Source organism: Tribolium castaneum, chromosome 7 (assembly GCF_031307605.1).
Source record: "Tribolium castaneum strain GA2 chromosome 7, icTriCast1.1, whole genome shotgun sequence".
Lineage (NCBI taxonomy): Eukaryota > Metazoa > Arthropoda > Insecta > Coleoptera > Tenebrionidae > Tribolium > Tribolium castaneum.
The window spans coordinates 1,171,430-1,183,697 of NC_087400.1; the positions used below are offsets into that span (position 1 = coordinate 1,171,430).

A 12,268-nucleotide genomic window follows, 5' to 3' on the forward strand; every position below is an offset into this window, starting at 1 on the left:
AGAATGCAATTGAAAAGCAATGAAAATCTGCATTTTTCCCTTTGCAATAAATAACGGGAAAGTTGTCTTTGCCTAAACATCTATGACATTACGTATGATAAATGAATCTAAGCGGGAATTTTTCACGAAAGAAAAAAATTCATACCTACGCTTAAATTTCGCAAGCAAAATAAATCATTGAAAAGCCTATACTTGTAAAAACTTTCGTCTTAATTTCGCCAAAAATTTGTGGATTGTGCAAGTGGTTATGTTAATAATTTTGCAACATATTGAGACAAATAAATGCAGATTTTTGAACTTTGAAGAAAGCGCAAGTACAACGGAAGTATTGTGGAGCGGAAATGGTTTAAATAAATAAATAAAAACAATTCGTCGACTTAGGAATTTCCCAAGCTCCAAAGACAAACAACACAAGGATGAATTTATAACGTTTTTCGTTTTTCTTCACTTCGTGATAGCATTGTGTTAATTTAGTGAGAAATTTACACCACAATAGTCATTTCAGATTAGCTCAAATTTTACACATGCAAGCATGAACTTCCTTGCTCTTTGTTAGCTCTTGCATAATCTGATCAATCGGTAGAAATTATCCCGATTAGCTCAGTTTTTCCTGAATGCCGACTATTGCATAATTCTAATTATATTGTCTTGATTTATTTTACTCGTAAAACGTGCCATTGACTTTACCACTGCATCACACCTTGAACTTCGAATTTTTTTTTTAGAAAATCGCTCAATTTGCATTTTCACGACAAATGATGACATTTTACGCAACTTTTTATTGCCGCAATTTATTTAATTAAGAATGTGAATGGAATCTCAAAACCACAACCAATTTTCCATTAACTTTGTGATTATCTCTGAATCTTGTTGAATTTTGATTTGTTTGCGATTTTGTAACGTGGCATTATACAGTAGCAAAAACGTCTTAACAAGTCATTAGTTCGACATTTATTGTGACATTATACTGCATTTTCCACAAAATAAGAAGAAACTGCCAGCTTTCTAAAATTCAAACAGAAAAATGTGCCCACAATTGTGTAACTTATTACGTGCGATAAAAAATCATTTCAATTTTCTTCACAAAAACTGTGAACTTTACCATTTGTCTACACAGCGCTTTATTTGGGATTAGATTTTATCAGCAATCAGTGTAAAGTCACGCTTACGTATCTCCCAGCATTTACGTTTAGAATACAAGAGCGAAATAGGTTGTAAAGTATTTTTTGCAATCGAACAGTTCTTTGTAATTTTATTAAGGAAACTGCAATGTTAAGGTTGTACGGAAATTTCTATTTGTTAATGAACTTTCAGTGATTTTTTTCAGAGCCAAATCGTTAATTTAACGAGATAAGTTCATAAGTAAGCGTTGTCTCGCGTGTCTGAGTTAGTTTTTTACGGTGATAATTTATTGGGTAAAAGACGTGCCAGGAATTCCATTTAAATAACAAATATTCAGATTTTAGATAAATTCAGTATTTTATCCGTCACAAAAAGTCCATATATTCGATTTTTTGATGTTTGATTTTTTCAATTTTCGTCGCAAATTTTGTCGATTTTGGGTACCCGGAAATTTGTCAAGCAATAGCTCCGGAACTTTTAGAGATAACCCTATGATGTGTACTATCTTTGGAAAGCTCTTTTAATGATCTATCATTTGCAAAAAAGATTATTGTTGTCCGACTTATAGTTTTCGAGAAAATGCAAATAAAAGCAAAAATTAGATCATATACTCAAAAATTCATAACTAAAAAACTATTGGGAATTTGGCGCTTTTCTTGATTACAATCGATTCCCCGGATCATTTTGCATAGGTATGAATCAAAATAGTTCCACTTTTTAAAATAGTTTAGCCGTAAATGAGAAAATAAAAAAAATTAAAAAAAAATTAACACCCCCCCTTAGAAATCGGTCAATTTTTAAAATGTCTCAAAATCAAATAAAACCGATTCTATCTTATAGATTTTGATGTGCTCTTTCCGATCTAAAAAAGCATTTTCTCCTAACTCTTTTAGTTTAGCCGTAATCGGCGTTTGAAAATTGAAAAATTTTTTGCGAGATATCGCCTTGAGTCCTATGCCATTTTGTAGAGTTTTTTATTCCGGTTGTCCTCCATTTTTCCGTTTCTCGATAACTCTAATAGTTTCGCCGTAATTGGCGGTTGAAAATTGAAAAAAAGTGAAAATGGAAACCTTTTTTTGCGTTTTTCTCGGAAACTGTAAGACTTAAAGCAACGAACAAAAAAACATCTGATAGCGCTTAATTTTATCTATTTTTTCGACCAAACCCGGAGCCGCTCCGGGCAACGGTTCCGGCTACAGAGGCGATCAAAGTTTTTCACTAAAAAAATTCATAAAAAAAAACTAAAAGTCGTAGAGCAATGCGGTTTGTTCGATTGAATTCTACGGCTCATTTTACATAATATATCAATTTTTCACAAGAATAAAAAATTTATAATTTTTTGCCTAAATTCAGCATAGCGGTATTTATGGTGAACAGTTTTAATCAACAAAAAAATTCATAACTCGTAAACTAAATGTCGTAGAGCAATGCGGTTTGTTCCATTGAATTCAGCGGCTCATTTTCTGTATTATACCAACTTTTCACGAGATTTAAAATTTTCAATTTTTTTGCTAAAATTTCCTGAGTAAATACACTTACCTTCAAAGAGGTGAAAAAAAAAGACGTGCCAGGAATTCCATTTAAATAACAAATATTCAGATTTTAGATAAATTCAGTATTTTATCCGTCATTGCATTGATATTGTAATTATCTCTTGCATAAGGAAATGTACAGAGGTCACCCGCGGAAGCACCGCAATTTGCGCAAATTGCAAATCACTTTCATACGTGACCCCTTTCTACAACACCAAGAAATTGGTTTTAACCAAAAACGATTTATTGATTTGCTGTAAGAATTTCTGGGTGAACTACGGAGGACTATGAGTTAGGAGGCGAAACGAGATGCAAATGGCGTGATTTTCTGTACCCAAAAAAATCGTGAAAAATCTTTACCAGAAACATAAAAATGTATAAAAAATTAAAAAATGACGTCATTACTCAAAATATTTATTTTTTTTAATATTTTTTTTTTTGTTATTTTCAGTTCGACCCGGCCCTCCAGCGCTACCAGGCGATGCGAGTGAGCACTTACGAGCATTTCAAGCCCAATCCTAAAACTGCAGGCTACGGTTTCTTCCTAACACTGCTCCCAATGGTTGGTTACATCTACCTCCTCCACACTACAAGACAGGCCAAGGAGAAGAGATACCGAAATGGCGAAGTCGCTTACAAAGATCGCGACTTCAAGTTGATTTAATTGAAGTTATTAAAAAAATTAGTAACATTTGTAAATTTTGTTGGCATTAAAAAATGGGCAAAAGTTTGGTTTGGTCTTTTCCCAACCAACTGTCCTTTTGTACTCATGCTTGAGGGTAAGTACCGGATGTTTTGACACAATTATCAGCGCGATTAAAATGAGTTTTGTGTTTTTTGCGAATTTTTTCAAGTGGAAACTTTTGATAATTGAAATATTTATCTAGAAATTAATTCGTGGAATTGGGTTAGAAAAACACAATTGAGGAAAAAGGAATTTATTGAAAAATATACAAAATCAACAAATTATCTCTCCTCGAGTTGCTTGTCCCTGCTTACGACAGTATCATCGAATTTCACCATGTATGTCGTTCCTTTGTGCCAATGCGCTGTCACTTTAGCCGTCTGTAAAGAATCGTAAATGTTGTAATATTATCTATGACGCTCGTCAAATATGATTTCTAATGAAAAAATTATAAGCAGGGTCGTCGTACTTGCTACCACATACAATAATAATATCAAAGCAATAAAATAAATACTTGATAATGTTTCAGCAAGATGTGGGTCACAATATTTTATCAAAGCGCGTGACTACAAATCACATGAGCATGTGGTAACTTATCGCCGTTAATGCGAGATAACTGAAATTTGAAACAACAAAAATACCTCCAAATATTTCTGTTTTACAAAAAAATCAAGTTACTGAATTTTATTTTTTATTGATAAGGTAACTTGAGTTATTATTATTATTATTTTGTTAGGGTAAGCAGTATAGTTAACTATATCCTTATTTAAGCAAAAAAGCCTTATGTGAATATGTTTTTGAACGAAACTTAAGAAATAATAGCTAATTTTTAAAGAATGCGAAAATAAAAAATACCACCTGTTTCATTGATACCTCATTTTTTAATGCGTTTGTGTGCAAATTTCATGAATAAAAGTCTTAATTGAGGAGATATGTAACTAAAAATGTAACTTAAAACATAAAAACATAGAAAATAAATAGTAAATTCCCAAATTTTACTGGTTAAAATTACAGTTTCCTGTAAATTATTTTAGACGTAACTATATCCACTTCCATGCATAGTTAGAGACAACGTACATATAGTAACCTTGACCTGCTTGATGCAAGTGGCAATTTTTGACCGAGAATATATTATACGTGCGACCCACGCATTTTGCGAAACATTTTAAATCAGTTGAGTAATTGAGCGGAACATTAATTATGAGGTGTCAACTACACAATGACCAAAAAATTAAAAGCAATTTGGACGCATTTTCACTTTCATAACCGTTATGAAATTAGTCATCATTAGAGACCTATTCAAATTGTTGTTTACTACAAGTTTGGCGCTAAATAAAATAATTAATTAATTACGCAAAGTGTGGAGTATATGAATTGTATACAGTGGTGTATAATTGGTTGCCTGCCTAGCAATTTTTTTACTTACAAAGCCTGTTCCCGTAAGTACGGCTTCGATTATCCCGGCGATGAAGACAGCACAATTCAGGCTACTTTTGTCCCTCGGGACCGAAATAAATCTATTGACTAGGGGCTCTTTTTCCATCAAATAATAGGTGTTTTCATCATCATTGGAATGCTCTAATTTATCAGCTTCGCGCCCAAACAACGCCTAAAACCACACGACCGTAGCATTTTTAAAACCCCACGACCCCGTCAAACCTTCCACAAAGTTGATTTAACAAACAGGAGGATATTTAATAACTTGATCTCCCGTTTGCCATTTCTCTCTCTAAGGAAGTAAAGATCGATCAGTTTCACGCCGACTCTGCGCCCCAACTCGTGCAATCTAACTCACAGAGACTATAATACAGTTAAACGCCGATTTGGGGCAAAAATACCTGTTCTGGAGCTCCGGAACCGTGTGAGATTTATTTTGACAATATTGCACAACTTCCGAAAAGAGCAAAGCAAAGCAGCTTAAAGACACCTCGCCCTTGCCCCGACTCAGGGGCTTATCCAAAATACTGGTCTTATTGCGCCCCGTTAAACTCATATTGATTTTTTATGACAAAAAGTGTGGTTAGATTGGGTGACACAAGATTTGGGAATTTCGCAATGTCAGGGTTGGCCACTCTTTTACATGTTTAAAAATTAATTTCTAATTTACGATACCATCAAATAATTATGTGGTGGTAGTGTTTTAATCAGGGGGGTTATTCGGCCCCGTTACGCTTGAGTTTCGTCAAGGAATCGCCCCAAAACCGGGCTTAAAAAATGATAATAGAATTGGTAATTTTTTTGCGTTGTGTTGGCCACCCACCGCATTGGAGGTTATGTCAATTTTCAAAAAAACGTTTTTGAATTTATTTTAATTTAAGCTTAACTATTGTATTTTAAGAGTTATTAGAGTAGCGAAAATGTCAATGAACCAGTACATGCACCCCCGTAACATCTACAAGCAGCCCCCCAACTTCAAACAACTGGCGTTAGATTACCCCGAGTTTCGCAAATACGCCACTCAGGACGTCTCCGGTAAAGTCACAATTGATTTCAAGAACGTGGGGGCCCTTCGGGCCCTCACGTGCACCCTCCTGAAGAAAGACTTCGATTTAAATATTGAAATACCCCCCGGGAAACTAATCCCCACAATCCCACTCCGCCTGAACTACATTCTATGGCTCGAAGACCTCCTAAACCTAGCCGGGGGGCCCCCCCAAGCCCGCGGCATCGACATCGGGACGGGCGCCTCCTGCATCTACCCCCTTCTGGCCGCCAGGAAGTCGCAATGGTCAATGGTCGCCACCGAAATCGACCCCGAAAGCCTCAAATGCGCCACCGCCAACGTGGCTAACAACCACCTCGAGGGCTTAGTCACCGTCATGGGGGCCCAGAAAGACAGTTTGTTGGCCCAAGTCCTGGAGAAATTTCCCGGAGACTTTGATTTTTGCATGTGCAACCCCCCGTTTTTTTCCACGCCGCTGGAACTGCACCCCTTTTTCAAGGCGCGCAAGGTGAAGCGGCCCCACCCTAAGAACGCGTTCTGCGCCTCCGTGGACGAAGTGGTGGCTACGGGGGGCGAAGTCTCGTACATTTCGCGCTTGGTTGAGGAGAGCAAAGCGTGGGGGCCCCGAGTGGCGATTTACACGTCGATGGTGGGGCACAAGTCGTCGCTGCCGCCGTTGAAGAAGTTGATTAGGGAGGTGGGGGCTGTTAGCTTCAAGCAGACGGAGTTTTGTCAAGGGCATACGACGAGATGGGGGCTAGCGTGGACTTTCCGTGATGTTGATTTGACCAAAATTCCAGATTCGTTGATCAGCGCTAAGCAAAAAATGGCAAAGCCGCTCTTGTACCAAATCCCCAAGGGGGAGGATTCCAAGTATAAAGTCAGTGTTGTTTGTGAGAGACTTGTTGGGGTTTTTAAGGAGCTGCAGTTTGATTTCCAGGAGATTAAGCGTGTTAGGGGTTTGGTGGAGTTTGTGGTGGTGGCGTTTGCGGACACGTGGTCGCATCAGAGGAGGAAAAGGCGCGAGAAGTTGCGATTTAGCGACGGGGGGAGAAAATGTGATAATAATAATTTAGACAGTCCTGAGAGGGGTGATGTTTGTGAAAAGTTGGCTGAGTTGGGGGTTGGGGGCTCACCGTCGAGCAAACGAGCGCTGGAGGAGGATTGTGGGTTTTATAATGCGAAGAAACGGAAGACTGAGTCGGATGATTGTAACTCGGAGAAGATTTATCTCAAGGCGAAAATTAGTGTTGCCAGAGTTGGGGATTGTATCGGGTTGGAGTTGGTTTTCTTTGAAGGGAAGGGCACGAAAGAAGCTCTACATCAAGTTCTGCAATTTATTAAAAATAATTTGATGAAGGATTAAGTTTATTTTCACCATTGTATCTAGAATAATTATTTATTTTAGTTTTATAAGAGAATTTATTTTTGTTATCGTAAGGGTAATAAATGATTGAAACAGCAATTTGTGGTTTTATTTAAAAAATATTGAATAAGTTAACCGAACTTATTTTTTAATTCCCCAAAAAAGCAAATTAAAAAAATTCATAACTAAAAAAGTATTGGGAATTTGGCAGTTTTCTCGATGCCAAAACCAAAGTAGTTCCACATTTTCCAATGGTTTTGTTCTAATTGCAAAAATAAAAATTGAAAAATTTAAAAAATCACGCTGCCAAACGCAGGCGCGAAAATTTGAATTTGAAGCTAATTCTTTAAATATCTCGGGAACTAAGCATTGGTCACAATTTTGTCCTATGAGAGAAAAGATGCGTCTTGGTGTAATCTAAACGACGGTCTGGTTGAAACCGTAATTTTCAATAGTCATTTTGCTATCTCTTTAAGGAGCTAAAAAAGACCTACCCATTTTTGTGTTTTTGTAATGTCCAGTTCAGGCGGTGAAGTTTGAGGGGTCACTCGATGGGGTTTGCATAAGTTTGAAAAACCCACCCTTAATTTTTTTTTCATTTTTTGTATTATTTTTTCTAGTTTGGGGGACTGTTTGCAGTGGAGAATAAGTTGGTAGTAGTTTAAAAATTTTCGGTCAATTAGGAACAGAGATATGGGCTTTATTTTTCGAAGGGTTGTTTTTTATGAAAGTGGCTTAATGTGATTTAAATCTCCGTATTTTGTTTTATTTTGTCTGTTGTTGCTGTAATTGTACGACCATGTTGAAAGTCGTCAGAAACGTAAAAAAAACGGAATTTCCGCCCCACCAAAAACTAAGGGTGAGTTTATTTTTGTGTTTGTATGACGGCTGTGAGGGTCTTATTACGTAATCGTAAAAGTGGGACTTAAAAAAAAAAAAAAAAAAAAAAAGGAAGAAGAAGAAAAGGTTCGATTCCAAGTGCACAAATAATTCATGACTCAAAATGATGTGCTCTTTCCGATCTAAAAAAGCATTTTCTCCTAACTCTTTTAGTTTGGCCGTAATCGGCGTTTGAAAATTGAAAAATTTTTTGCGAGATATCGCCTTGAGTCCTATGCGATTTTGTAGAGTTTTTTATTCCGGTTGTCCTCCATTTTTCCGTTTCTCGATAACTCTAATAGTTTCGCCGTAATTGGCGGTTGAAAATTGAAAAAAAGTGAAAATGGAAACCTTTTTTTGCGTTTTTCTCGGAAACTGTAAGACTTAGAGCAACGAACAAAAAAACATCTAATAGCGCTTAATTTTATCTATTTTTTCGACCAAACCCGGAGCCGCTCCGGGCAACGGTTCCGGCTACAGAGGCGATCAAAGTTTTTCACTAAAAAAATTCATAAAAAAAAAACTAAAAGTCGTAGAGCAATGCGGTTTGTTCGGTTGAATTCTACGGCTCATTTTACATAATATATCAATTTTTCACAAGAATTAAAAATTTAAAAATTTTTGCCTAAATTTAGGGTAGCCATTTGTCATAGTGAAAAATTTTATTCATTAAAAAAATTCATAAAAAAAAAACTAAAAGTCGTAGAGCAATGCGGTTTGTTCCATTGAATTCAGCGGCTCATTTTCTGTATTATACCAACTTTTCACGAGATTTAAAATTTTCAATTTTTTTGCTAAAATTTCCTGAGTAATACTTACTTACCTTCAAAGAGGTGAAAAAAAAAATTTTTTTTAAACTCACTCCAGTAAATTTTTATGGACTTCTACATGTCTTAACAACCCACAAAAGTTGTTTTTAGTCCACAAAAAGTCCATATGTTCGATTTTTAGAAGTTTGATTTTTCAATTTTCGTCGCAATTTTTGTCGATTTTGGGTACCCGGAACTTTTGTCAAGCAATAGCTCCGGAACTATCAGAGATAACCCCATGAAGTGTATTATCGTTGGAAAGCTCTTTAAATTATCTATCTTTTTCAAAAAAAATTATTGTTCTCCGACTAATAGTTTTCGAGCAAATTGGAGACAAATGCAAAAATTGGGAAAATTTTAAAAAATTCATAACTAAAAAACTATTGAGAATTTGGCAATTTTCTCGATGCCAATCGATTCCCCGGATCATTTTGCATAGGAATCGATCAAAATAGTTCCACTTTTTCGAATAGTTTAGCCAGAAATGAGAAAATAAAAAAAAATAAAAAAAAGTTAACACCCCCCCCTTAAAATCGGTCAATTTTTAAAGTGTCTCTAAATCAACTAAAACCGATTCTATCTTATAGATTTTGATGTGCTCTTTCCGATCTAAAAAAGCATTTTCTCCTAACTCTTTTAGTTTGGCCGTAATCGGCGTTTGAAAATTGAAAAATTTTTTGCGAGATATCGCCTTGAGTCCTATGCGATTTTGTAGAGTTTTTTATTCCGGTTGTCCTCCATTTTTCCGTTTCTCGATAACTCTAATAGTTTCGCCGTAATTGGCGGTTGAAAATTGAAAAAAAGTGAAAATGGAAACCTTTTTTTGCGTTTTTCTCGGAAACTGTAAGACTTAGAGCAACGAACAAAAAAACATCTAATAGCGCTTAATTTTATCTATTTTTTCGACCAAACCCGGAGCCGCTCCGGGCAACGGTTCCGGCTACAGAGGCGATCAAAGTTTTTCACTAAAAAAATTCATAAAAAAAAAACTAAAAGTCGTAGAGCAATGCGGTTTGTTCGGTTGAATTCTACGGCTCATTTTACATAATATATCAATTTTTCACAAGAATTAAAAATTTAAAAATTTTTGCCTAAATTTAGGGTAGCCATTTGTCATAGTGAAAAATTTTATTCATTAAAAAAATTCATAAAAAAAAAACTAAAAGTCGTAGAGCAATGCGGTTTGTTCCATTGAATTCAGCGGCTCATTTTCTGTATTATACCAACTTTTCACGAGATTTAAAATTTTCAATTTTTTTGCTAAAATTTCCTGAGTAATACTTACTTACCTTCAAAGAGGTGAAAAAAAAAATTTTTTTTAAACTCACTCCAGTAAATTTTTATGGACTTCTACATGTCTTAACAACCCACAAAAGTTGTTTTTAGTCCACAAAAAGTCCATATGTTCGATTTTTAGAAGTTTGATTTTTCAATTTTCGTCGCAATTTTTGTCGATTTTGGGTACCCGGAACTTTTGTCAAGCAATAGCTCCGGAACTATCAGAGATAACCCCATGAAGTGTATTATCGTTGGAAAGCTCTTTAAATTATCTATCTTTTTCAAAAAAAATTATTGTTCTCCGACTAATAGTTTTCGAGCAAATTGGAGACAAATGCAAAAATTGGGAAAATTTTAAAAAATTCATAACTAAAAAACTATTGAGAATTTGGCAATTTTCTCGATGCCAATCGATTCCCCGGATCATTTTGCATAGGAATCGATCAAAATAGTTCCACTTTTTCGAATAGTTTAGCCAGAAATGAGAAAATAAAAAAAAATAAAAAAAAGTTAACACCCCCCCCTTAAAATCGGTCAATTTTTAAAGTGTCTCTAAATCAACTAAAACCGATTCTATCTTATAGATTTTGATGTGCTCTTTCCGATCTAAAAAAGCATTTTCTCCTAACTCTTTTAGTTTGGCCGTAATCGGCGTTTGAAAATTGAAAAATTTTTTGCGAGATATCGCCTTGAGTCCTATGCGATTTTGTAGAGTTTTTTATTCCGGTTGTCCTCCATTTTTCCGTTTCTCGATAACTCTAATAGTTTCGCCGTAATTGGCGGTTGAAAATTGAAAAAAAGTGAAAATGGAAACCTTTTTTTGCGTTTTTCTCGGAAACTGTAAGACTTAGAGCAACGAACAAAAAAACATCTAATAGCGCTTAATTTTATCTATTTTTTCGACCAAACCCGGAGCCGCTCCGGGCAACGGTTCCGGCTACAGAGGCGATCAAAGTTTTTCACTAAAAAAATTCATAAAAAAAAAACTAAAAGTCGTAGAGCAATGCGGTTTGTTCGGTTGAATTCTACGGCTCATTTTACATAATATATCAATTTTTCACAAGAATTAAAAATTTAAAAATTTTTGCCTAAATTTAGGGTAGCCATTTGTCATAGTGAAAAATTTTATTCATTAAAAAAATTCATAAAAAAAAAACTAAAAGTCGTAGAGCAATGCGGTTTGTTCCATTGAATTCAGCGGCTCATTTTCTGTATTATACCAACTTTTCACGAGATTTAAAATTTTCAATTTTTTTGCTAAAATTTCCTGAGTAATACTTACTTACCTTCAAAGAGGTGAAAAAAAAAATTTTTTTTAAACTCACTCCAGTAAATTTTTATGGACTTCTACATGTCTTAACAACCCACAAAAGTTGTTTTTAGTCCACAAAAAGTCCATATGTTCGATTTTTAGAAGTTTGATTTTTCAATTTTCGTCGCAATTTTTGTCGATTTTGGGTACCCGGAACTTTTGTCAAGCAATAGCTCCGGAACTATCAGAGATAACCCCATGAAGTGTATTATCGTTGGAAAGCTCTTTAGATTATCTATCTTTTTCAAAAAAAATTATTGTTCTCCGACTAATAGTTTTCGAGCAAATTGGAGACAAATGCAAAAATTGGGAAAATTTTAAAAAATTCATAACTAAAAAACTATTGAGAATTTGGCAATTTTCTCGATGCCAATCGATTCCCCGGATCATTTTGCATAGGAATCGATCAAAATAGTTCCACTTTTTCGAATAGTTTAGCCAGAAATGAGAAAATAAAAAAAAATAAAAAAAAGTTAACACCCCCCCCTTAAAATCGGTCAATTTTTAAAGTGTCTCTAAATCAACTAAAACCGATTCTATCTTATAGATTTTGATGTGCTCTTTCCGATCTAAAAAAGCATTTTCTCCTAACTCTTTTAGTTTGGCCGTAATCGGCGTTTGAAAATTGAAAAATTTTTTGCGAGATATCGCCTTGAGTCCTATGCGATTTTGTAGAGTTTTTTATTCCGGTTGTCCTCCATTTTTCCGTTTCTCGATAACTCTAATAGTTTCGCCGTAATTGGCGGTTGAAAATTGAAAAAAAGTGAAAATGGAAACCTTTTTTTGCGTTTTTCTCGGAAACTGTAAGACTTAGAGCAACGAACAAAAAAACATCTAATAGC

General features: G+C 35.1%; 2 protein-coding genes across 2 annotated transcripts; one reads left to right on the forward strand and one right to left on the reverse strand.

Moving 5' to 3' along the window:
* Positions 1 to 3,576: 3,576 nt before the first annotated feature.
* Trs31 (TRAPP subunit 31) lies at positions 3,577 to 5,400 on the reverse strand. Its single transcript, XM_967999.5, has 4 exons — positions 5,178 to 5,400; positions 4,999 to 5,125; positions 4,766 to 4,948; positions 3,577 to 3,719 (listed from the first exon to the last, which is right to left on the reverse strand). Exons 1-4 carry the CDS (start codon positions 5,330 to 5,332, stop codon positions 3,621 to 3,623), a joined length of 564 nt encoding a protein of 187 aa, XP_973092.3. The 5' UTR covers positions 5,333 to 5,400; the 3' UTR covers positions 3,577 to 3,620.
* Positions 5,401 to 5,541: 141 nt separating this feature from the next.
* Positions 5,542 to 7,247, forward strand: LOC661821 (uncharacterized protein). The gene has a single exon (XM_967959.4). It carries the CDS (start codon positions 5,697 to 5,699, stop codon positions 7,146 to 7,148), a length of 1,452 nt encoding a protein of 483 aa, XP_973052.1. The 5' UTR covers positions 5,542 to 5,696; the 3' UTR covers positions 7,149 to 7,247.
* The last annotated feature ends 5,021 nt before the right edge of the window (positions 7,248 to 12,268 follow it).